We start from the raw sequence: 25,447 nt of genomic DNA on the forward strand, positions 1-25,447 counted from the left end.
TTTGTTGATGATACAAAACTAACATCAACACAATTGACCACCAAGAGCGGAGTTTAGTCTCACAAAAAGATCGTCGATTTTGTTAGCTTACGTGCTAACGTGATTGGGATATGCCATTATAACAGTATAGCATTGTGGCTATCGTACATTAACCTAGTAATGAATGGATGAAAACGTTATTTAACAGATTGCAGAATGGGTACAATACAAAACGGCGTTTCCTTTTAACTTGGACATGCAAACGTAATCATTCGAAAATACAACGTTGCTGTTTTTCCCCAGTGTAACCATGGCCTATGCCTACTACAGGCCAAAAATATCTCTGGCTCATAGGGGGGACGTGGAGGTGAAGAATATGTGTGGTTCACATAAACAGATATATGAAATTCATAGAATGAGACTGTTTTTTTTCCGTGTCCCACCATTTCATCATATCACAGGTGAGAAGGTACGCGTATCCGTACCGAACTGTTTCAGTGTGTACCGTACCGAACGGCTGTGTACCGAACGAATACAACGGTATGTTAACCACTAACGACCGCCCACCGGGGGCTGTTTTTTTTCACAATCTAATATAATAATAATTATAAAAGATTTCTTTACAAGTCGATTATTAATTTCAATATAGAATATTAGTCGACAGCCCTACACGTACAATTAGTTACTGCACACTACATCACCCCTGGGTGGAACATGGGAAGCCAAACTTTCCCCCATTGTACCGAAAACCCGTACCGAACCGTGACTTCAAAACAGAGGTATGTACCGAACCGTGGTTTTTGTGTACCGTTACACCCCTAGTATGAGGTCAAAATTAATAAAAAGGCTATTAAAAATGGACCAATATAACCTACTGGCAAGGAGTGGGGGGGTAGTGTAACTGACTACCCAGGGCCCCAAGCTAGGGGAGGAGCCTCAGAGGGTCGGAGTTTGTTTTAAAGGTTGTTTTAAAAGTTCAAAAAGGTGGCTTCCTGAGGCGGTCAGGTGGCGTGGCGGTCAGGTGGCGTAGCGGAGATTGCGCTCGTCACCCATGCAAGAGACTGCAGTCTCGACTCCCGGAGTCAGCATTGCCTTGGCTTGGGCTGATCGCTATACTAACTTGTTTGGCTGGGTTAGGGGGAGGGAAGCCGTGGGTGGGAAACTGGCGTTGTGGACAGCGACGCCTACAGGTCAGGTCTGGGCGCTTGCTCAGCGGAGGCAGGACTTGAGGAAGGCAGCGTGACCTCCCACGCGTTACACTTCACCAATGAGAGCCCTCGCTGCCAGGTGAGAAGAAAGCCACTGGCTGTCGCTGCACGTGTCGGAGGAAGCGTGCGGATACTTCAGGGTTCCCTTGTACCGACCAGTAGGAGAACATGCGCACAACAACCAGGTAGGGGAGGGGGGGGGAATTGGCACAACGACTAAATTGGGACGGGGAGAAAACAGAGAAAAATCGGAGAGAGATATTAAAAAAAAAAAAAAAAAAAAAAAAAAAAAAAAAAAAAGTGGCTTCCTGTTCCTCTTTTTTTAACATAGGGCAATTTCTTAAGATGAGTGTGCCTGCATAATCGTTAAGTTAATTCATTTGTTAGATTGTCTGGAGGTGCACGCAAATGAGTTGCGGATGGGGCCCAGAGCCAAAATACAGAGACCTTGATACACCCCTGCCTACTGGTATACATAAATAAAAGGGAATGGTATGAAGTGTACATCTTTCCATTTCAGAAAGAGTGTTACACATATGCATTCCTTCATGCAGTATTTCCTCAAACACCTTCCAGATTCTTGAAATTAATAAAACAAAGTCTTAAACACAAACATTTACTGTAGCATATATAAGCCATCGGATAGAATTTCTGAAATATTGTTAGGGTCATATGAAATGAAGGATGATAAGTTGCAAGAATCCATATTTTTCCATACTGAAAAATAAGATTGCTCAGGGGGGTATGTTGTGAAAAGAGACAGAGCTACACTAGGTTATTACAGGGTTATTCATTCTCTCTATCGTGTAACTACACAGTACACACTGACTCAGACAGAGTTAATCACTCACTCCGTCCCTCTGAACATGAAGTTTATAGCTGCCATCTGCCAACGCCTACGGTTCCACACACTCACACTGCATAATGCATATTATAGACTCTCCACTGTCATCCATCCGGTCTTACATACACACTCGCTCACACCTCTTCAGCACAATACCTACCCACCCACATGGAGTAGGCCATTACCCCCCCCCCCCACACACACACACGCACACACCTATTGAACGCCAACACGCTGTGGCTCGCAGCACAGCGGGAGGGAGGGGGGGGGGGGTGAATTCAACACTCTGAACAGTGGGAGCTGTAGATTAGAGAAGGAAATCCATCAAATAAAGCCAGTGCATTTAGACTTGCCTGGATGACCTTGATTGATCAGATAACAGACGGAAGCAGAGAGCATCATTTAGACATCCTAGATCGTCGTCTCGCACAAGCATGAGGAACCATATTAACTTGGCAGACGCAGCATATCGACTTGAAAGTAATGGGCTCCGAGCCCACCTTATTCCCTCTGGTTTACAGAGATTGATGAAGATAATGTTGCTAGATGATGCTCTGAGGTGACAGGAGCATCTCTGACAGAAGGAACACACATATACATAGTATACACACAAACATGTGCACACACACACATGCATACACTTCCAGAGTTCACTGCTAACACCCACACCTGTGTATGAGGCTCTATGAGCGTATTAGAGGCACTCAACCCAGGCTTTCAGCGACTGAGCCCACGCACTCAAAAATGGGGCCCATTTCATCTACAGAAACCTGTGGCTAAGTGGGAGAAAAGCCTTTTCAGATCGATGAAGCACTGTTGGACGCACTACCCTCGGCCCCAAAGACCATCACCATAATTATCTGAACATACCTTGAGGCAACGTTCAAAGAAAATTGGCCATTTTCATGAAGTCTAAACAGTTTCTTTGGAAACAAAATTGCACTGGAGTTGTTGAGGTTAATTGAAATGATATTTAAAGATCTAAAAAGGACAGTAAGGTGCTCCTTCACAATTAGACCAGTCTTTAGGCAGTTTGTCGCTCCAGAGAGATAAGATTAACATGGTTCATCTTGATTCTGCTATCAGACAACACTATTTCACAAAGTACTGCTTAACACAATAGTTATCTAAACTATAAGCATGAACAACAATAGACCGATGTATAAAATAATAGTAGCTATATATTATTAATTATTATTAGAAAACCATCTGAATGTCACTTGAAAGTACAGTAATGGTGAAGAATTTTTTACCATAAAGAAATGGAAAAAGTCTGAGTTTGACCCACATAACCTCTCAACAAAGCATGGAGCAAATGCCCCATGATTCATATGAATTTGCATAATCTAATTCTTTCCCCTTTTTACGCCAGTCCTCCTCTTCTCCCCACATCCCTCACCTATATCGCAGTGAGCATACAGCCTTTTAATATAGTCAGAATGTGCATAATATTTGGAGCAAGGACTGTATAACATTTCCTGCTTTAATATTCTTTATATTGAAAGAAGACGGATAAGTTAACAAGCAATGGGTTACCAGCTGTGGAGAGTAATAAATTACAGAGTGCCTCATTAGTCCATCTATGGCATGGAAAACGGGAGCTTCAGATATTTCTTTTTAACTGCAATATAATCCTGTACGGAGTGTTTTGTTAAGACTTTTTTTTAATCCAAGGTCTTTTTTTACATTGGGCATTTTACAGGCATTGGGCATTTGACAGGCATTAGACACTATCCATCTGTAGCCAGCCATCCATAATGAATCATTTCCCTCCATTATTTCTCTCAGAGCGACTCCTCTGAACAGCCAAATTGCTGTTGTTTTCTGCATTGTAGCACATTCAACACAAGGTAATCCTCTCTCTGTTGAGACCCCCGCCTGCCAGAGAGGCCACAGAGAGCTAATAGAGCTGTGTTACGTCACCGGTACTCTGGTATGGTAAAGTCAGAACAGATCAGCCACTCTGAAACAGCTCTTATCGCTCCCATCTAATGTATGTAGGTTGGACAGTAGATTATAAAATTGGAAGCATATATGGAAAATTAGCTTTTTGAAATGTTTCAAATCCAACTTTGTTTAGTTTAAATCCAAATGGAACCCAGAAAAAAAGCCAATGGGCCTCATTCAACAATACTCTCTTATTATTTTTCTTATATTCTTGCTTACCTGTCTATTAACTCATTCAGTGCCAGCTATTAGTCTTGGCCTTGTAGCTAACGTGCCAGGTTTCCATTAGGGCTGCACGATTTTGGGAAATAATCGAATTGCGATTTTTCGATTAAATTTGCGATTATAATTTTTTCTTTTTTTAAGCAGCCCCACAGAGGTTTATTGTAAAATGCGGCTTGCATCTGGCCTACGCGGTGGGTCTTTTCAGGACACAGAGCCTGAAAATATTTCTTTTTACCTGGGAATCGATACCAGTACCCAACGGTACCTTTTTTTCCTGTACTTTACTCTCCCTTTCTGAAGTCTAAACTTCACAACACACAATTTAAAACCCCTTACCGCCCTCTCCCAAACCGATCTTGTATCTCAATGGGACTTCCTGGTTAAATAAATTTAAAAAATAATAATAATAAAAATTTAAAAAATGCGATTTTTTTTCTTCCCGATTTGATAATTGCATCATTCCAAATCGTGATTTCGATTTAAAATCGATTAATGGTGCAGCCCTAGTTTCCATTACATATTTTCACTGTGTGTCACTATGTTTGGAGAGCTATATCTATATTATAGCTATGGGGACAATACTATGGTCATTTAACAGTGACTTTCTTCCGTCCAATATGCAAAAAAGAGATAATTTCTTCATGCATACGTTCGCTCGTTATCCCATGGTGAATATAAGTATAATTTCAGAGTGATCCGGGATAATTCCTGGAAAGCGAGTTATAGGGCGCAACGTGAATTCTACTATAAGCGTTGGCGTTTCTTGCCTGGACACGCTACTATTTCCAAATCAAATGTATATAATAACTAAGTATTATGTTTCATCATGAATGCATGAAAGGGGGGGGGGGGGGGTCGTTTCTGATGATTTGATTGCCAGTAACAGCATTCGTATTGAACACTAAAAACGCCTATCAGCTGGATCGGTATGAAAACATTCCACGATCAAGCTGGAATTGACGTCAGATAGTCCTTACCTCTGATCGGGGGTATTCCAAAAATAATATTCCAATTGTTTGATCGCCATCTGGTCCATCTGATGTCCATCTGGTCCACGACATAACCCACCACAACACATGCATCGGGGGCATTTGACGCGCTTCAATGTGATCGGGCGAACCGCTCGACTCGCCTGACCCAGAAAACTGCACACAGAGGGATTTGAACGTAACACAGGGTAAGATATAAGGTTTCAAAGGGTGCTCGATACTGCCTTCTAGCATAGCGGTTCTCAACTAGGGTGCTGCAGAGAGCTGCCAGGGGTGCCTTGAGATTAAAAATATATATAAATAAATTAAAAATATATATAATTTAACTCTTTTTGGATTACAGAAAATTATCACTAAAGTGCTATCTGTTGCAGCTGTACTCTTTTCCATGAAAATACCATATTTGGATAAATTTGACCATTTCTCAAAATCTGAAAATCATTATTTAATAAAACACAGAAAAGGATCACCAAGTTACTCTGGATAAAAAAAAACTTTACAGACAACATTGAGACAAAGCTTCCTGACACATCTCCATCCAAACTCTTGGAAGAACTAATTGAAATCTCATCTGATACCACCTGGAGAGCTAGTTTCAGAGTGTGGTGCTGAGTACCAAGTATCTCATGATGCAGCAGTTAAGGTGTTGATACCATTCAGCACCACATATCTGTGTGAAGCTGGCTTTTCATCCATGACAGCTCTGAAAACAAAATATAGGGCCAAGTTGAGCCTTGAGGATGACATGCGTGTTGCCTTGTCAAAGATCTCCCCACGTATTGACCGTATTATTAGCCAGCAGCAGCAGACCTCGCATTGAGCTAGAAATTTCCACTGAGTGAACGAGTGCTTATTTTCTGTATTTATTTATATTTTTTGAGAAATGGTAACTTGGTGATCCTTTTCTGATTTTCTGTTTTTGAGAAATTGTCAAACTTATCCAAATATGGTATTTTTATGGAGAACAGTGCAGCTGCAACAGATAGTACTTTAGTGATCCTTTTCTGTATTTAAAAAAAAACATGATTTTCAGTTTGAGAAATGGTCACACTTATCCAAATATGCTATTTTTATGGAAAAGCTGCAACAGATAGCACTTTAGTGATAATTTTCTGTAATTTTATTTAAAGAAATATGCTATTTGATTTACTACTACAAGCAGTGTAATGTCAACAGTACTAAGCCATTTAGACCTGAAACACCTGTTAATAATGCATTATATAGCCTGCATATACACACAAATGTGTTTCCCGGTTTCTTAAATAAACATTATTTTGAAAGCAAGCACTTTTGTCATCATTGTAGCAAAAAAGACAGGACCGGAAAAGTCTTTATCGTATGTAGTTGTGCCCTGGAATATTTTATTGAACACAGGGGTGCCTTGGCAGCAGAAAGGTTGAGAACCCCTGGTCTAGCAGGATGCGGCCGGTATTGCACTTTGGTGATCTCAGACTCAGTTCCTATAGTAACACTGAGTGCCCTGGATGAATAATGAATAAAAATATTGAATAAAAGAATAAACGACCAAAACCTGAGATATCTCGGGTCTGGCAGCCAACGCATGGCGAGTTAACCTGACTTATCTCGGGTTTGGCAATTAAAGAGTTAAGAGAACAATAAGAAAAGCCACATTCATCAACAGTAGGGGGGGGTGCGCAACAACCAGGAAGGGGGTTGGGAATTGGCATAACGACTAACAGTGGGATGGGAGAAAAATCGGAAAAAGGAGGGGGAAAAAGATAATAAAAAAAAATTATAAAAATTACTCGCACAGCGTGCGAGTGAAGATTACAACCTCAGTCGTGCTTTTTTCTCTCCGCTGCTAATCGTTCAAAAACTACAAGTCCCACATTGCACTCAAGCCAACGGTCCAATCACAGTAGAGTGACGTGACTGGTTTCAAGGGAAAGAAAGGAAATTACCAATCGGAAGCTCTCATTTGCTTTTTTACTTCCGGAAAGTCCGCCATTGCGCTACGCGAGACTTTTCCGAGACAGTAACATTAAGTTAATGTAACTTATTCTAGTCTTACCAATAGCAATAGATTTTAGAACACCTAGATTTATCGATAGCAATAGTCAGATAACGTTAATGCAACAAAACGAATGCCTTGCTTTGTTAATCATAACGTTGATGCAGTAGCGTATGTCGTTGTGTTGGCTGTAACGGACATGAGAATAACATAACACTGTGTGTACACATTAAAATTGCGATTATAATCGATTCTAACATTTTCAAATCGATGCAGTTGAATTTTCCCCTTAGGATTGATGCATTGCGAATTTGCAATGCATTGTTACACCCCTACACCAAAGTCACTGGCCCACTGTGCGTGTGTATGTGTGTGTGCTAACTTGGCTAGCGTTATCAACAGCAGAGGTGGGTGCAAGCGGTGTGACGTAATTGGCAGAATCGACTGTCAATCAATGGTCTACCTGACACGCAAACTCATAAACAATGTTTCTGTACTGGAGGTGTACAGTATTTCAATAGGCAACCCTGAAAGGATTATTTTTCTAGAAGAGCAACACTAGCCAAAACATAGGCATTGTATGCATAAAAGGGGCAAAAGCTAAAGTTAAGTGACTGTTACTTTTGTAGCAGTAGTTCAATGTCACTGCCTTTTTTATTAGGCCTAGTTGTTGGTTACACCTTAATAGTTCAAATGTCTGTGTCCCATTCCCGTTTGCACACGCAGCTACACACAGTGGGCCAGTGACTTTGGTGGTATGTGCTATTGCACAGATGTGTGTCCCGTTCCCGTTTACACACGCACACAGTACAAATATACATTTATTTTTGAAAAAAAAAAAATAACTCTGTTACTTGAAATATTTTCACTGTGCTCCTAAATATTTTTGTGTGCTCCTAAATTTCTTTGTGTGCTCCTTGGGAAAAAGGTTAGCGTAGAGCCCTGAGGTGTATTGCATGATGAATCCCACTCATTCTTAAACACAAATGCGTGTTCGCGCTCAATTCATTTGCATACAGATACGCCCGCCATCTCCTTATAAGGCGGTATGGTGTGTATGGTGTGGAGCAGAGAAGAGAAGAGAGGAGAGAGGGGAGGAGAGGAGAGGTTGTAAATATGCGTTCTATGTGTACGGCCTGGGCAGCCAGCATCTAACTGTTCTAACAGCAATATATAATCCACTTCAGAAGCAGAACGCAAGCAATAAGTTATAATTATTATTATTGAAAAATTCTGGGTTTATAAAGTCGTATTTGGGGGCAATTGACCAATGGTTTGCTTTCAACCCATGAACTCCTTCCTCTCTCACCTTTTTTATATATATATATTTTTATTTTATCTACTAAAACTGTATTGTATTATATTGTTTGTTTTGTAAAGTGTCTTTGAGCATTAGGAAAAGCGCTATATGAATCTGATGTATTATTATTATTATTATTATGAATGGTAGGCTTTTTTAAATGTTTCTCATCTGGGTAAGAGTTTCTTATCTGGGTAAAAGTGCTCTCGACCACTCTCAGAATTTGGTCTTGCCTGAGAGAAAAGCAACAATAAGCAAACATTGCTGAATCCCAGGTAAGAATAAAATAAGAAGAAATGCTAGTTAAGAATGAAATCTGGGGGCGCCCCAGTGGCGAACCACATAGCGCGCTCAGCCGACCCGGGTTCGACTCCCGAATGTCTTCCCCCCACTCTGTCTCCCATTCCTCCTCTGTCTCTCCCTACTGGACTGCCCAGTAGAAATAAAGCGATAAAACGCCAAAAAAAAAAAAATTAAATCTGTTCTTATATCGCTTCATGAATGAGGCCCAATGTTTACAAAAACACAAATTTAATTTTGATTGGCAAGAAGCCTGGGCAAATGTTCGACTCACATCAAGGAACCCGGACCATCAACAAATCAATCTTAACTATATTCACAGGACATACTTGACTCCTATAAGACTGAAAAAAATGGGTCTTATACAAGACTCCAAATGCTCCTTATGTACAAATGGGGACGAGGGGACATTTATGCACATGTACTGGGACTGCCCACCAGTTAAGATATTCTGGAAAGAGGTGACCCAGCAATTATCAAATCTCTTAACTTGGAATATACCTGTACACCCCTCTGTATTACTGCTGAATGATGTTTTTGAGTGTGCAGTACATCCACAGCTAAAGAGATTGGTTTTATCGGGTATCACAGTGGCTAAAAAGCTGATAGCATCACGATGGTTCCAACCGGAAAAAATTTGCCGAAAGGTCTGGATTATTACATATCTCGATGTGATCTATCAAGAAATATCTACAGCAAGAATTTTGGGTCTCAATGAATCCAAAATGACATTGTGGTTAGAAGTGGTGGAGAAAATAAAAGCTAGCATATAATGGTAATGTCTGGTTAGGAGCGAGGGAAAATGGATGGATTATCCAATGAGGGGTCCGGGAGGGGGGGGTACGAGCTAGAGCATATGTGTGTAGGTTTTTAGATAACAGGTATTAAGGGTATATCCTGTATAAGACAATTAACTAAAATGTGATTTCATTGGATGTGCACTGTCAACTAATGCTTGTATATCTTATCTTATGTTTGTTTATGTGTTTGTTTAAAAAATAATAAAAAAATTAAATACAAAAAAAAACACAAATGTAACTAAATTCTTATTCAACTTAAAAGATACATTCAAAACTAATTCTGGTTTATTATATCATATTACGCTTATAAAAGGTTCAATGATTCATTTGAAGCAGATAAAAGTCTTACATCTCGTGATTTTTCTTTATGTGCTGAGGTTACCTCTTTGTTTTTGTTCGGATTACAGATGGGACATTTACAACCAGCCGAGCCTACTGCTTTGACTTCTCTTGCTCATAAATATGCTGTGTTTGAAACCTAACTGAACAGAGTTTAGACTATTGTCGCTTCCAGCTCCTATTAAGGCAGTCTAGTGCCAAAGTGTGTGAACCATTTACAAGCTTGTTCGTGTTTACCTCAGCTATGGCCAACTGGAACAGGGATTGTCAAATCAATAAGTCATCACACTGCCTTTGTCTGTTGAACTCCATATATCACAATATTGGACCCTAGGCAGTCTGCAAATGGCAACGCTTAATATAGACTAGAGAGTGGGAGTGAATGGAGCAGATGTAGACATTTCAATCCCCATGGGACCTGAGACAAGCAAAAGAAACCACTGCAAAAGCTGGGCTTGGACAATTAGGCAGGGCTTGTGTTGTTTAATTGTGCTACTTGGCTATCACATTTGAAATAAAGGATCAGTGTTGAGCAGCATCTCCTGCTTCCTAAAATTGGAATGCAAGTAATTAGATTACTCTTGCTCTAGTCTAGGCCGTAGTGATGTTGTTGTCCAGCAGTGAGCACTCTGTCCTCTGGACTTGGCAGTAACAATACCCCTGTTATGTGGTGACAGGGACAATGTACAGTTGTGAGTGTCGTCCTTCGGATGAGACGTTAAACAGAAGGCGGCGGCCCCAACTGAATTCATGTCAAAACCCAGGGCACTTATGTTATTGCTAAGAGCAGGGGGTTCCCAGACGTTCCTGGCCAAATTACCAATCAGGTCTCTGACATCAAGGCCACCTAATCATCCCTCCCTCCCCTTAATTGGATGATATGATATCCATCCTTGTCTCCTGAGCCTTTCAGCCAATGCGTAGTGTGATGTGTGATGTGTGCCTGGTGCCAGTGTATGGCCGCCATTGAGTCTGCATAGCCCAAGTGGTGGTGAAGGAGGCAATATCCACCCTACAGTATATTGTAAAGCGCTAGAAAATCGCTCTATAAATGCAGTGATCATTCATTTATTACTCTTAACTCTAAAAGATGAGAGGTTCATTCACGTTAACTCACTCTCACCTGTGTAGTTGTCCAGACACTCGCAGGTGTACCCTCCCTCCCGGCTACGGCACACCCCGTGAGCTCCGCAGGGTTTGGAGTAGCACAGGTCGATCTCCGTCTCGCAGTAGTCTCCCGTGAATCCGGCAGGGCAGCGGCAGCGCAGCCCGGCGATGGGGTGGATGGGCCGGAAGAGAATGGTATCAGACGTCACGAAAGGCGCCAGGCTGTCGAACTTTAACACCGACACGCACTTCATGTAGTTCTCACAGGGCTCACGCAGGCAGATGTTGTCGTCGAAGGGCAGCACCTGCTGAGAGGAGATGCGGGCCAGCAGGCTGCGGTTCAGATACAGCCTCTCCTGGAGCTCCTCAGAGCCAAAGAACTCGGACCCTCCTCCGCCCCCCCCGACTCCTCCCGCTCCTCCTCGACTGACTCCTCCGGGCCGGCGGCCCTCCCCAGGCACGGCCACGGACAGGCTGACGTTGAGGATACGGGCGCTGACGTCCGTGTCGTCCTGGATGTTGAAGACGACCACGTCCTCACGAGCGGCAGACAGGACGCGGGCCACGCCGTCCAGGAACTGGGCTAGCAACAGGGACAGGAAGTGCTCCTGCGAGGTGTTGGCGAGGCGTAGGGTGATGCTGTTGGACAGCATCTCGTCTGTGATGATGGTGACCTGGAGAAGACACTGGGCCGACACAGAGTGGATCCCGTCTGAAAGGAGGAGGAGGGACGAGCAGTGTTTAGTATCAATTCACACATTTAAGTAATACCTGTAGGTGCCAGTGCATAAACCAACTTTAAACACAGCTGCTGGTCTGTTAGGAATCTTTTATAGGCACATTTAGTATTGTTGTAAAGATGAGATTATTTAATTTGAGCTCGTTTATCCTTCAGTAAGATCACCTGGAAGTATACTAACTGGGGCTGCTGCAGAGAACATGTACAGGATATATGCATGGAGGAGGACTTGTGTTTAACCAGAATAAGAATAATTTGGCCTTGGCCCACTTCCTTTCCTAGTTCAAATTGTGGTTCCAAGCTAAACCAGCGGAGAATCGCTGAATTACGGAATTCAAAAAGTACCCTAAAATGCGCTTAAATCCACATTTTGTTTAACATCAAACACTTTGTTCATAATCCTATCACAGGAGGATGTTTTCCCAGAGCATTGTTACACGCCAAGAATGATGGCAGACATGTGCCAAGATTGGGTAAGTAAGGACACCAGTGCATTCCAAGTCTGTAGTCAGTCATTTCATGCTTGTATTCACAAAGCACACAGTCTGGCTTTATCCGGAAGAGAGCTACAATGATGCTCCTTATACAGAGTCTCAACTGAATAGTCCTCAATCCCAAATGTGATGCTTTTCTTACTAAATAAAGAACTTCTCATCTCTGAAAATCTCTTTCCTTGTCTTTTATTTTTGGCGTTTTGAGACGCCGTCCTCCTAAATAACAACAACCAACCACCAATGGGAAAAGTGCTCATCAGCAGATATCATTTAGGATACAAGACTCGGACTGGGCCACTCGGATGACTGCTTACTGAAGAGTAAAAATATAATGAAGAGGACAACTTAGATCCCAGACTGTTAACCTGAAATAACAAGGAACCGAGATAGAAGTTCTATGCAGCTAACAAGCACAAAAGTATTTTATTTGATGGCATCATAACTGATTCCCCTGGAGTTTAACCAGATCTCAAAAATAAATATTTTTAACTAACAAAGGATCAAGAGAAACAAAAGATCTGTCGCAACTTTGTCCTTCAACCAAGGTGCATGAAAAATTATGTTTTTATTCATACAATTAAAACCAACGCATTTCAGCAACATGCCAACGAGCCTCATCTGAATATTGTCAACTTGTGTGAGAGACGTATTCCAAGAGGGGACAGAAATTCCCCTCATTCGGCATGAGAATTACAGAGTTTAGATCCAAATGGGAAGCCGTCTTGAATAAATGCTCATTAGATCTGATCCTATTAAGTATTGAGCACAGCAAGCCAAACTCAATGAGATAACATCACACATCTCTCAAATAAATGGAGAATAAATTGCCATTTGAAAGCAAACTCAAACAGGATATTGAGAAACGTACCAATTGGGTGAAACAGAAAAAAAGTATTTAAGCGATGAAAATGACTAGAGCGCAAGGTTTACAGGTGGACCAGACCAACTCAACACACAACGGCAGAGATCTGTGTCTTTCAACTTTACCAGCAGTGATGGAAGAATCCATCTCTAATCTCACTGCATCCTTCCCATCTGCCTCATCATCTAGTACTACATCCCAGTTATTTTGAACGAGTGACTCAAACCCAACAAGATATATCATAGAAAGAACAGGACAAGGAGGGGCAGGAGACGTACAAGGATACAGACACCAAATGGGGCAATGGTGGAGCCTCAGGAATCAGAACAGCATAAAATACTTAACATATCGAAGACACCCATTACCCCAGATTGTACGAGTCAAAAGGACTCTTTCTCCCACACTCACCACAAATGAGGTTAATACCAAGTTAGATCTATTTAGATTCTACCACAGCCTCCTTGTGAAAGTGTGGTACCACAAAAACACGGAAGAGAAATTCCACCACAGCGCCAAATTCTCTTCACAAAAAAGGAAGGCACTTTGACATTGAGAATGTGTTCTCTACTACACCTGATGAGACTGTTAAAGGAGAATTTGACAAAAAACTGACTTTCTAGCCAAGAATGAGTCAATTATCATAAAACCAGCTGAGAAAGGAGGAGCGGTGGTGGTAATGGATGAGGACAGATATGTTGAAGAAACCTTCTGGCAACTGGATAACCCAGAATATTATCACAAACTGTCCTCAGATCCATTGAGAGCGCACACACACAGATAAATCATGTCCACAGGATGGATTACTAAACAAGAGCATGACTTCTTGTGATGTGCACGTCCCTGCACACACCTCTTACATGCTCCACAAAGTCCAGAAGAATCTATAATCTCCTCCTCCGAGGAGGCGTATTATATTATCTAATGGATCCCTTCCAGAGCCTGCCTCACAGTTTGTAGATTTTTATATTAAAGGGGACATGTCTTGCTATTCCTTTCACTATTTGGGCAACTTTACACAATTCCTGTGAGTCTATGGAACATATCTGTAAAGTTTTTTTCCCCAAAGAATGCATTGTTTTATATTTCTAATCAAGTATTCAAAAGCAGCATTTTTCCACTTCAAGATTTCAAGCCGTTTTTGGCTTGGCTCCGCCCATAAGCGCTTTGAGTGACAGTCACGCAGACAGAGAGAGAGATAGAGAGATAGAGGAGGGGGATAATAATTAATTTCGCCGCAGGGGGGCATAATCCCACGGGACAATGCATTGGTAACTTGTTTCAAATGAAAAAGCAAAGAAAAAAGAAGTGTTCAATACCTCGCTGAGAGGTTAATTTGATAAATTCATCACAAAAATCAGCGACCGACCGCGTCAGAAGCAGCCGCGGGGCCTCGCGTCGGGACAGCACCGGCGGCAGCAGCACAACCAGGGCTGCCCAGCCCCAGGTGACAACGATGGTCACAACGACAAGCAGTGATGATGAGGAGAAGGGCGAGGCCGCCGCGGCCCCTCAGGAGGAAGACGCACACAATATCCCACTATCCGCAGAGCGGGTATTCGAAGCGGAATATTTCCTCAAAATAGTGGATCAGGCCCTCGCAACATTAAAATCCAGATTTAAGCAACTGCAACAATTCGAGGACACATTTGGATTTCTTTTGAACCTATCCAAACTGAAAGAGATAGATGACACTGAACTGAAGATAAAGTGTGAGGCTTTGAGCGCATCTCTGAAAGATGGAAAGTCTAACGACATAAACGGAGAGGACCTGTTCACTAGGGATGGGTACCTTTCACATTTGAACCGATACGGTACCGGTACCTGTGAATCGATACCGGTACCCAACGGTACCTTTTTTCGGTACTCTAGTCTCAAGAAATTTAATTTACCTACCTCAGTCGTAAAAAAATAATCCAAACTTCAAAAAACTACAATTTCGACAGTTTTCGGCTTGCCATTGCTCTGACTGCTTTGTTGTTGAATCAAGTCAAATCCTAGGTAAGCATATATTGTGCGTGTGAACGTTGACATGAAAAGAAAAAAGGTAAAAAAATAAAATAAAATATCGGTATCTCACTTGAATCGATACTCGGTAGTACCGACGTGTTTCGGTTCGGTACCTCAAAAGTACCGAATTCGGTACCCATCCCTACTGTTCACTGAGCTGCGCTTATTGTGCGTAACGGTGCCCGAGGAAGCCAAGACTGCGCTGGAAACACTACGGTTTCTCAGCAAGAGGAACGGGACCTTCCCTAACTGCGAAGTTGCCCTTCGGATTTTACTGACAATCCCCATCAGGGCAATTCCATGCAAATGTCAACCTCACCATGAAACAATTTAAATAACATGATCATAACCAAACCAATTTCAAATGTATCATCAAGGTCTATATTTTGAAGTACAAAATAGATTTGATCGTAATATTTATGAGAATGCATGTTTTTTCACACTACAGGAGGAGATACAATGATGTGTAAACATTTATTTTTCGATTAACCTAATTGTATGACTTTCTGAATGAATAAATCAACAGTGGACTACCATCGCTCCTCAGGAGTACTAAACGAGGCATAATGATTTTACTGCAACGAATGTTATAATAAAAGCCCTTCGTTCTATACACTTGTCTGATTGAAAACTTTATTAACAGACCGCAGAATGGGCACAACTCAGCACGCTCTGAGCAAAGAAAGGAACTGAGATATGAATTGAGTAATGCTTGCCTTGCTATGGTCCGGTAAATACGCTGATGTTATTGAACGTGTAACTATATAACGTTAATGCCACAAAACGAATGCCTTTATAAGTAGTAACTTTATAATAATAATAATAAGAAGAAAGGGTCGGGGGGGGTAACCGCCGGGCGCTACCACCCCTGCCCGCGACACCCAGTGAATGGCGCACCACCAGAGGGGAGACTTCGAATCCGTGTTTCACTTTCAATAACGAATGCGTGCTTGCCGAATCCCAAACAATATTCATGCTGCAAAGTCATCCTCTAAAGATAGACATTTAGACTAGAGGCAGGCTATATGCTATAAAGAGTGGTCTACAAAAAAAATATATAAATGCATTAAAACTTAATTTTCTTTTGCGGTAGGAAATATTTTGCAAATTTGTGCGGTAAGGAAAACATCAATACCGCGGCAGCCCTAGCGTTAACTAACGTTAAAGTTTTAGCTTTAACGTTACCTTGGCTAAAGTTGGGGCTATTCATAATCCAGCAATAATGGCTGCAGACCTGCAAGCAAAGTACAGCAAGTTGGCAAATGAGTATTCCAAGTTAAATCACATTTTCACCAGTAACGTTACAGTCTTTCCATCTACCGGTAGCTCATGCTAGCTAACCTAATGTTAGCTCACGTTAACGTCGTCACTGATCGACCACCTCGCGTACACAATTAATGACATGTTGCGGACAGCCATATTGGTGACAATGTTTAGCTTTTAGTGCCAAATGATAAGAGTCTGAGGTGGAGTCTCAAAAGAGAATGTTGAATATTTATTGTGAAAAAATCACAACAAAAAAACAGAGCCTTGTGGAAGCAAGTGCAGCAACGAATAATGTCTGTGTGGAACTAATGTGCCAACAACCTTTCCGTGGGTGAACTCATTGAGATAGTTTTCAATTACTGAAACTAATACTAATCTATACAATCACCTGTTGTTGAATAAACACCATTACTTTATAGTTATTACTAAAAAAAACAGTATATATAAAACAGTAGCTGTATAAAAAAAATAAAAATAAAAGTTTTATAATTTATATAATTTTTTTATTTATTTTTTTATGTATGCACTGGTATCGGATCAGTATCGGTATCGGCTAGGTATAGGTGGGTCTGGTCACCGGGCCGGGGGGACACCGGGCTTGGGGTCGCGGGGCCATTGAGGTGTGGTGCTTTGGCCTTCTGCTGGCCTGGGCTTGGGGTTCTCGTGGGCCTGGGGGTCGGGTGGGGGCTCTGGGTGCTTGGCTCTGCGCATGGTGGACCAGGATATGGGGGTGCTCCGTTTCTCGGGGAGGAGGGCGGGAGGGAGGGGTTTCTCTTATGGGGGTCAGAGCGGCTCCCCTCTACTGGGCCTGGCCCAATTAATTCAAGGGACCCGTGTCGCTGGGGGCCCGGCTCCGTGCGCATCGGCCTGGGATATGGGGGAGTTCTACGGGCTTAGCTCAGGGGGGTGTCGGGGGGCGCCATAGTTTCCGCGGTTTGGCCCGGGAGAGTGGGGTCTTGTATGTTGTGGGGTGCTTGGTGACATGGGAGGTAGCGGGCTTGGCTCGTGGTGGGGGGGAGGGGTGGGGGGGGGTGGGGGGGGGAGTACCTTCCCTCTCTCCTCTACTGAGCCGGGCCCAATTAAATTCAAGGGACCTGTGTCGCTGAGTGCTCGGCCTCGCGTGGGACGGACCTGGGATGTGGGGGAACCCTATTTCTGGGGGTGGATGGCGGGAGGGGGGGGGGGTCCCTCTTATGGGGGTCTGGGAGGCTGAACGCAGCCATATTCAAGGGGCCCATGTTAGTGCATTGTTGTGTTATGGATGTCATTGTAAGTATTGTCTAAGTGTTGTTTGTCTATAAATGTTCATACAAAAAAATATATATATGTATAAAGAACTATTTGCGCACTACAATGTCCCAGGAGAGACTGTGTGGACTTTCCATCCTTGCGATAGAAAAGGACGTTGTATCTACTCTGGATTATCAAGACATCATTTCAGAATTTGCTGCAAGGAAAGCCAGGAGGAAAATCCTCACATAATTATCTGCTGTTTGTGAGTAACATCTGAGTGCTTATTGTTATTGTTGTCAATTATTTGAAGTGCAAGTAGGCCTATAGGCTACGTATATCACTGGGGTTTCCCAGTGTGTTCCCCGCCCAGAGGCACATATCAACCCCCCCCTGGCTGTTATTATTTAGCCTATATTTGGGTTTTTGGAATGTGTTGTGAGATGGGGATTTTGTTTCGTGTGATGTTGTAATAAACAAGCATTACTATACAAACTCATAATCGTGTCAAGGCTTCATCATTATAATAATCAAACGTGTTGTGTGTAAAATGTGTGTTTATATAGATACAATTTCTTACTGATTGGAGACGACAACCTGATTTAATATTTTTAGGAAATGTAAGGCAAAAATAAGTATTAATTAATTAATTAATTAATAAAAACATTTCACACAGGGCCTCGCATTTCTCCCAGACGGCTCTGATTACATGTACTATACGTTGGATTATAAAGATCTGAGATGCCCTAAAACAATATTCGAAAATACCAACATTTCCAATTCCGTTACATATTATGATAGCATGTACAATAATGCTCTATATACCGTATACATATATTTACTGTACACATCTGTATACACTATACCGTCCTGCATATAATCCTTTTTACTTACCTGTAGATACTATATTATCAATATCTATATTATCTGTACATATCCCTTCCCTACCCTCTTACTAGTCATACTGCTGGCCATAGTGTCTTTATACCTGTATCACTGTATATAATAATACAATATATATATTTGATTAGCACTATTACTCAGTAGTACTAGTAATATACTTTATATATTTTGTATCCAGTTTAATCACCTGTCCATTGTATATTGCTATTGCACTTTACTGTTACATTTGCACTCTGTACTTGTGCTGTATGACAATACATTTGAATATTTTGCAACAGCTTTGTGTTTAAGGTCACAGAGAGAGGGTCTATTTGTTGTACATCTCACCTTTGACCTGTAGGCTTCTGTTTGCTGTACTATCGCCTGAAGGGCAACACAAAACACGTCTAATCAAATCAAACCTGTCGTGAAAACAACCGCCCCACCACCACACAACACCCACACCCCCTCCCCTCATAAAACTAATCAATAGGCCCCTTTGTTTGAGGCTTCTGGAAACGGGCCAGGGAACAGAACCCCTAAGCTCTGGTGGAACAGAACCCATACAAACACCACGGCAGTGCCCAAAGTTACCGGATCCTTGTCTGATGCTGGCCTTGGCGAGTTTAAACAGCAAGTGCCAAGGAGGGAAGAGAGGAGAGATAGAGAGGCAAAGAGCAGAGAGGAAGGGAGACAGAGAACCATGTTTGACACGGCTTTAATCCTGCTGCTCTCAGTCAAGCCACTCCGACACTGGAACGCTAAGCAGAGGAAGCAGGGAATCAAAGGAGGATCCATTCTCTCTCCCATTCACACACTCAGGCAAAACGCGCAAACAAACACCCCCACACACACACCTATACACACAAAAAACAAACACACACACACCTGTACACACGAAGAAGCACGCCCACAACTAAACGGGGAGAACGTGTCAGGGGGCAGTGAATTTAAAATGCTTCACAAGAAAGCAGAGCTGCTCTAGACACAAATTATTTGGAAAACATTTTATCGTGTTTTCAGGATGTACTGTAAAAGCAGATGGAACATGGCGCTTTGGTTTAAACTTCACAACATCGGCACGCCTAGTATTGACTTTTAACAGCCACCTTTCATGGTTCAATAAATATTTTCAACAACAATTCTTCTGTACTTCTTGGATAAATATTATACAGATTAGAACATCAATTAATTGTAAACTGCAACTGAAAGAACTGAGGCCATGTCCAGACTAAGGGCCCTTTCTCACTCACTGCTCTGTGTCGAATCAGAACCGATTTCGTATCAGGCAAAGTATTTGATCGTCGTATGTACCTTTCATCCACACGGAACTGCGTTCTGGCAGCCTGAAGACGCTACTTTCTGAGACCGGCTCTCAGAGTGCGCAATTCTGAAGACGCCCCCCTTGCGTCAACATCTTTACAAGCGATACAAGTCTTCTCCTGAACCGATGATGCGATAGCCCACCTCTCCCTTACCCCGTGTGTGCAAACTCAGCCTAACATCACAACAACAATGGCATGTACAGAGTAGTTGCGTTCGTGTTACAGAAGCTATTGAGCTTGATCAGGCTTTTACAGCTAAATGTACTGCACCGTCGACAACAGATTGATATCTCCCTTAATCCGCATGCAATAACCCAGCCAACAAAAAAAGAAACATGATACATATATGTCTTATATGTCCAGATATGTCCTGGCTAGAAGTGTTTATTAAACACCGGGAGTTATTATTAAACAACAATGGCATCAGAGTGGTTGCGTTCGTGTTACAGAAGCTATTGAGCTTGATCGGGAGGCTACTGTGATGCAATACACGATACTAGCTAGAGATTAGCGTCACATAGCTGGCCTTTTTCTGAAAACCCAAGTAGTAGCCAAGCACATACTGTTCCATAGCATACGCCTTCAGTTGATCATGACAAATCCTCTCTTACCTTGACGATTAAAAAGCCTCCATCATTTAGTAAATAGTATTCCCATGGCTCGTGTTGAGCTGTAGCCAGCGAGCTAGCGTTGATGCTATGCTATCAACATTAGCCAAATAGCTAACCAACTAAATACAATAGACAGTGGTATCCTGAGGTAACGTTAAATACAGACAACGTTTGCTACAATTACAGTGGTATCCTGAGGTAACGTTAAATACAGACAACGTTTTCTAGTCGAAAAGACTGGACACACACAGGGACACACAAGTTAAACATCAATCAATTAATTTAATACAACACAGGTAGTTTGAGCTGCCTCCGACCGCACCACAGGGCTATTATATTATATACGGCTTTGAGCTCTCTCTCTCTCCTGCCGATTAAAATCAGCAGCTCTTCCTCCTCCTTATCACCGGCTGCCTGTGAAGCTGCATTTGCGCCGCGGTTTGTGTGTCTCTCCTATCCGTTGGAAACTAGCGTTGGCTCAAAAGCATAGAACCGGACACACAAGTTATCGAAAACAACGACAACACTTCCGGCCGGTGGTTTTCAAAATAAAAGAGCGATGTCTAAAACAGGAAAGACATTTATTTTGTAAATTTGTGGCACGCACTTATTATCTTGAGACGTTTTCGTTTTTACGGAAACCTTATGAAAACTAAATGAAGGGGAGCTCCAGTAGCTCACCACGTACCGCGAGTGCTATTTCAGCGCCGTGGACAACCGTGCTCGTCACGGATCTGGGGCTGAGCGAGTTCGAATCCCGGACTGCAGCCGTGCCTTTCCCAGAGTGTCTTCCCCCCCATCTGAACCCTTTCAGCCTGCTTCTGTCGGTCGAACTTGACCAAGTATAAATGCGATAAACGTATAAAAGAGCCAGGGAAATGGCCAAAGTTTTAAAAAAAGAAAACTAAATGAAAACGAAAAAGATCAAAATCGTTTTAGTTTGGACAAGGCCTGAGGGGCAAGTTGAGCTGGTAAAACACTCAAACTAGACAAATTATCTGACGAAAGCAAATAGAATCGCTCACTCACACACACACACACACACAGACGTGTGCGCACGCAAACACGCACACAATAGCGGAGCCTTTATACAGCCACGCTGAGGTATCTTGAGTCAATGAAAAATTGTCCTACACTAATTAAACAGTCTGACATTTCTTCTATTAATTATATTGGTTGCATGACACAGAACTCAATCTATTTTCAATTAACACAGAGCTTTTGAGTTTACTCACTGCATAAGTTAAACCATTCTTGAAGAGATACCATTTTGATACCATCACCTGTACATAATACATGTTGATAGCTGGGAAAACATTCCAACTTAACTGACAAAAGCCAATAGAAACCTGCATGCACGCACGCACACACACACACACACACACACTGTCACACACTGTCACACACGCCTTTATTTAGTGAAGTTGGGGTATCTTGAGCCAATCAAAATGTGTGCTTCACTGACATTTCTTCTTGAAATTGAATTGCATTTAAGTAAGACAACCTTTTCAAGCACTGAGGATGCATGGAACATGTTAACAAATGTTGCTCACATTTTGATACATTCACATCTACATGATAATAACAGTAGAGTATCTATTACCATCTCTGCTTGGATAAAACCAGAACCTTCCAAAAACGTTACAGTGTAAAGATCAAAGAAACAATGATTAGAATAAGTAATTACAGGTCAGCAGAGCTACTACTGTAAATAGTTATTTATACAGACAGGGAAGGCCTTGCGTCACAGGGTGACCAGGTGTCCCCCTTTTGGTTGTACTGTCCCACCATTTGACCAAATGTCCCGCGTCCCTCATATTGAGAGGATGTCCCTCTTTTCTAAGCCAAAAAAAAACATGCGTTACAGACAGTAAACGTAGCAACCCGCCTCTTGTCCACACACATTGCTCTGATTGGTTATAGTACTTTAGCGCGCTGCTTGCCTGCTTGTGACGTGACTGAGTCGTGACGCTACCTCATATCGCAGATCTGATTGGTTATAGTAATTTAGCGCACTGCTCTGCTCGTGAGAGTTGAACTTGTGACGCTACCTCATATCGCAAATCTGATTGGTCAAAAAAAACACAACAACATTACAAGCGAACTAGTTCAAGATGGAAAGCAGTAAAAAGAAACGGACCTGCAGTTACAACCAAGACTGGCAAACGACACATGACTGGGTGAGGCAGATGGCAGGCAATCCGCAGCAGGCTTTCTGTGTTTTGTGTCATAGTTCGTTTTCAATTGCGCATGGAGGAGAATACGACTTGAAGCGCCACAGTGGACGTGAGTCTCACTTGAAAGTGGTTCACCAAAAAGAAACATCCAGATCTATGGATACGTTTCTTTTTAAACCAAACAATGATAGCCAGACGGACAAGGTCACTGAGATAACAAGTGTCTATCACACAGTACAACACTCCCATTCATACAGGTCAGCCGACTGTGGTATGAAACTAGCTCCTGTCATTTTGCCAGACTCAGTTATTCTAATAAAAAAATTTACATTATCTATCTGTCCCACTTTGTCTCACTTTGTCCCACCAAAATCTTACTGTTGTCCCACTTTGTCCCACCAAAATCTTACTGTTGTCCCACTTTTGGACTTTTTGCATCTGGTCACCCTACGTTGCGTGTAACATACCACTTACGGTACATTTAACCTGAATCCCTTCTTAAGAAACAAAGATACTCAATATCTACTCTTTTAACCACCTGAATCCATTCTTAAGTAGCAGAAACAAAGCTACTCCATCTCTACTCTAAAAAGCCCAGCAGCAAGCATAATTCACATTTCCATGTCCAGAAAAACAACCAACCCACACGGTTAATTTCATAGGTTAGGCCATGTATTAAAGGACAGATATCGGACTTAATTATGTCCTCTGCCAAATTATTCACAGTTTTGTATCCAGGCTTGCCCAGAGCTCTATGAGGCTGGGAAACTGTGTGCGAGGAGAATCTTCTCTAAAAAGAAACTGGACTATCCTTCAAAGAGGTCATTCTGTGGGGAAGGAGAGCGAGTGTGAAGGGAGGGGGGGTGAGGGGTTGTTAGGCCAACGGGAGGAAGAGAAGGATAGGTTTAGTTAGAAGAGAAGGTGCCAACTCTGGAGTGTGACACGACCCCCCCCCCCTCCCCCAACAGGGCCTCAGGGTGCCAGGAACGCTCTCAGCTCTTAAGTGGCGCCATGGAAAGATTAAACACACACTGCGCCCTGTATTAGTGCCAGGGAAGCATTATGTGTGGAGATAGTGTGTAACTATACTTTGGACAAAGCATCCTTAGTACAGCAGCCAGAACAGATCGAAGCCAGAATACGCACAAGATTAACTAAGTGAGGTCATCTTGTAAAGGTGAAAATTAAAACACATTGCAGATTTATTTTGCACATGATCTCACTAATTATAGCTCAATGAGATGATAAGATAGCAGTCCTTATAAGACAAGCTATTGCTATTTTCTATGATGGTGCTGTAATTAACAACACATGGATTCAGTGTCCCAGAGATTACATTATTGGTGACCATATTCAAACTAATTTTAGTCTCAATAACTGTCAAACTAAATGAATGTGTGCAAAACTGGATGCGTGCGAGATTATGTGCAAAATAAATCAGCATTGTTTTTGGTAAAGGGTTATGTTAAGTTACACTTTATTATACCATGGTCTGAGTGAATACTCTTTTCTGACTGGCCGCCAGGTTATGCATTAAAACCGTGTAATGCACACGTAGTTTGGCTCAAGTATAATCACTGTTCTAAATGCATCTGCTACCCAACCTGTAACCATAGCAACATTAAAGAGCACAGCTGTCAAAGCTTACTCGTTATCAACTGCAGCGAAGCACAGCTGACTTATCAACTTGATAAACGCATCAATGGCTGATTTGAACATTTCTTTCAATCTATTTAGAGAATAGTACAACCATTTTGAAGAAACGGGATGCAGTAGAATAAACCCACGTAAACTCCACACAGAAAGGCCCCCATCGGGGTTCAAACCAAGGACCTTCTTGCTGTGAGGCAACAGTGATAACCACTGTGCCACTGTACCGCACGTCATATTGTGATGTCACCCCATTTACCTAACATGGAAGGTCAGTGGGAAACCAAAACCAAACACAGTGAGACAGTTCTACATGGGTTAACTAGTAACGTTAGAGGTATGTGGCATATGCACACACAACACATTCTACAAAGCTATTTGCTGCATGGTATGGTGGATTATTACTTTGACACATTGATTACCACTGTCAATATGTATTTGTCATACATCTTACTAAAACCATTTCAGGGGTGAGGTATTTGGAACATTTTCCCAGTATTAATACCTACCTTGGAATTCTAGAACTCAGTTGCTTTCAATGATGAAGAGGAACAACAGTCCACAAGGAACACAGAGCATGATGAAGAGGAACAACAGTCCACAAGGAACACAGAGCATGATGAAGAGGAACAACAGTCCACAAGGAACACAGAGCATGAAGGCAGGAGGGAAGAAAGATAGCCATCTTTTAAATCGCTGCAATATTTATGAAGTCCTCTTTCGACCATCCAATGAATTATGAATGGCACAATTTGTTTTTAAATAATGTCAACGGAACTCAATAAAAAGAGGATAAAGAATTTTGGGATCTATTATGGAGTGATATGATTTCCATCTATAGCTCAAGAGGCCAAGTCTGAATTTATGAATAGTGAGCTTTAGATGGTTTAAGGTCTAGAGGATGAGGACAGAGCTCGAGTAAAACAATCAGAAAAAGAAAGAAAGTGAGAGACAGAGAGAGAGAGCACAACTTAGGTAGAAATTAGTACAGAGTACCTCCGCCAAGGCCCAACAATCTTCCCACTTTCTAAATGCATATTGGTGGCGCTAGAAGACAATCAGAGTCACCAACATCAACAGGTTCCTACCGCTAGGGGTCATGAATATTCACAGCAATTTATGTGACTATATGAGCCAGGAGATGCTAATTTGAACATTTAAAGTTTGGCCTGATAGAGGAAAGAGCCTGGCGTC

At 42.1% G+C, this 25,447-nt stretch overlaps 1 protein-coding gene across 1 annotated transcript in view; it reads right to left on the reverse strand.

Annotated features, from left to right (window-relative positions):
- Positions 1–25,447, reverse strand: part of celsr2 (cadherin, EGF LAG seven-pass G-type receptor 2) — a gene marked incomplete at both ends in the record, with an annotated part of 169,827 nt that overhangs the window by 102,963 nt on the left and 41,417 nt on the right. Inside the window, one exon of the mRNA XM_084315750.1 lies at positions 11,027–11,722. Within this exon, the coding sequence (XP_084171876.1) occupies positions 11,027–11,722 (696 nt within the window). The remainder of the gene's footprint in view (positions 1–11,026; positions 11,723–25,447) is intronic.

This window comes from Notolepis coatsorum (assembly GCF_963971535.1).
Source record: "Notolepis coatsorum genome assembly, chromosome: 6".
Classification (NCBI taxonomy): Eukaryota; Metazoa; Chordata; class Actinopteri; order Aulopiformes; family Paralepididae; genus Notolepis; species Notolepis coatsorum.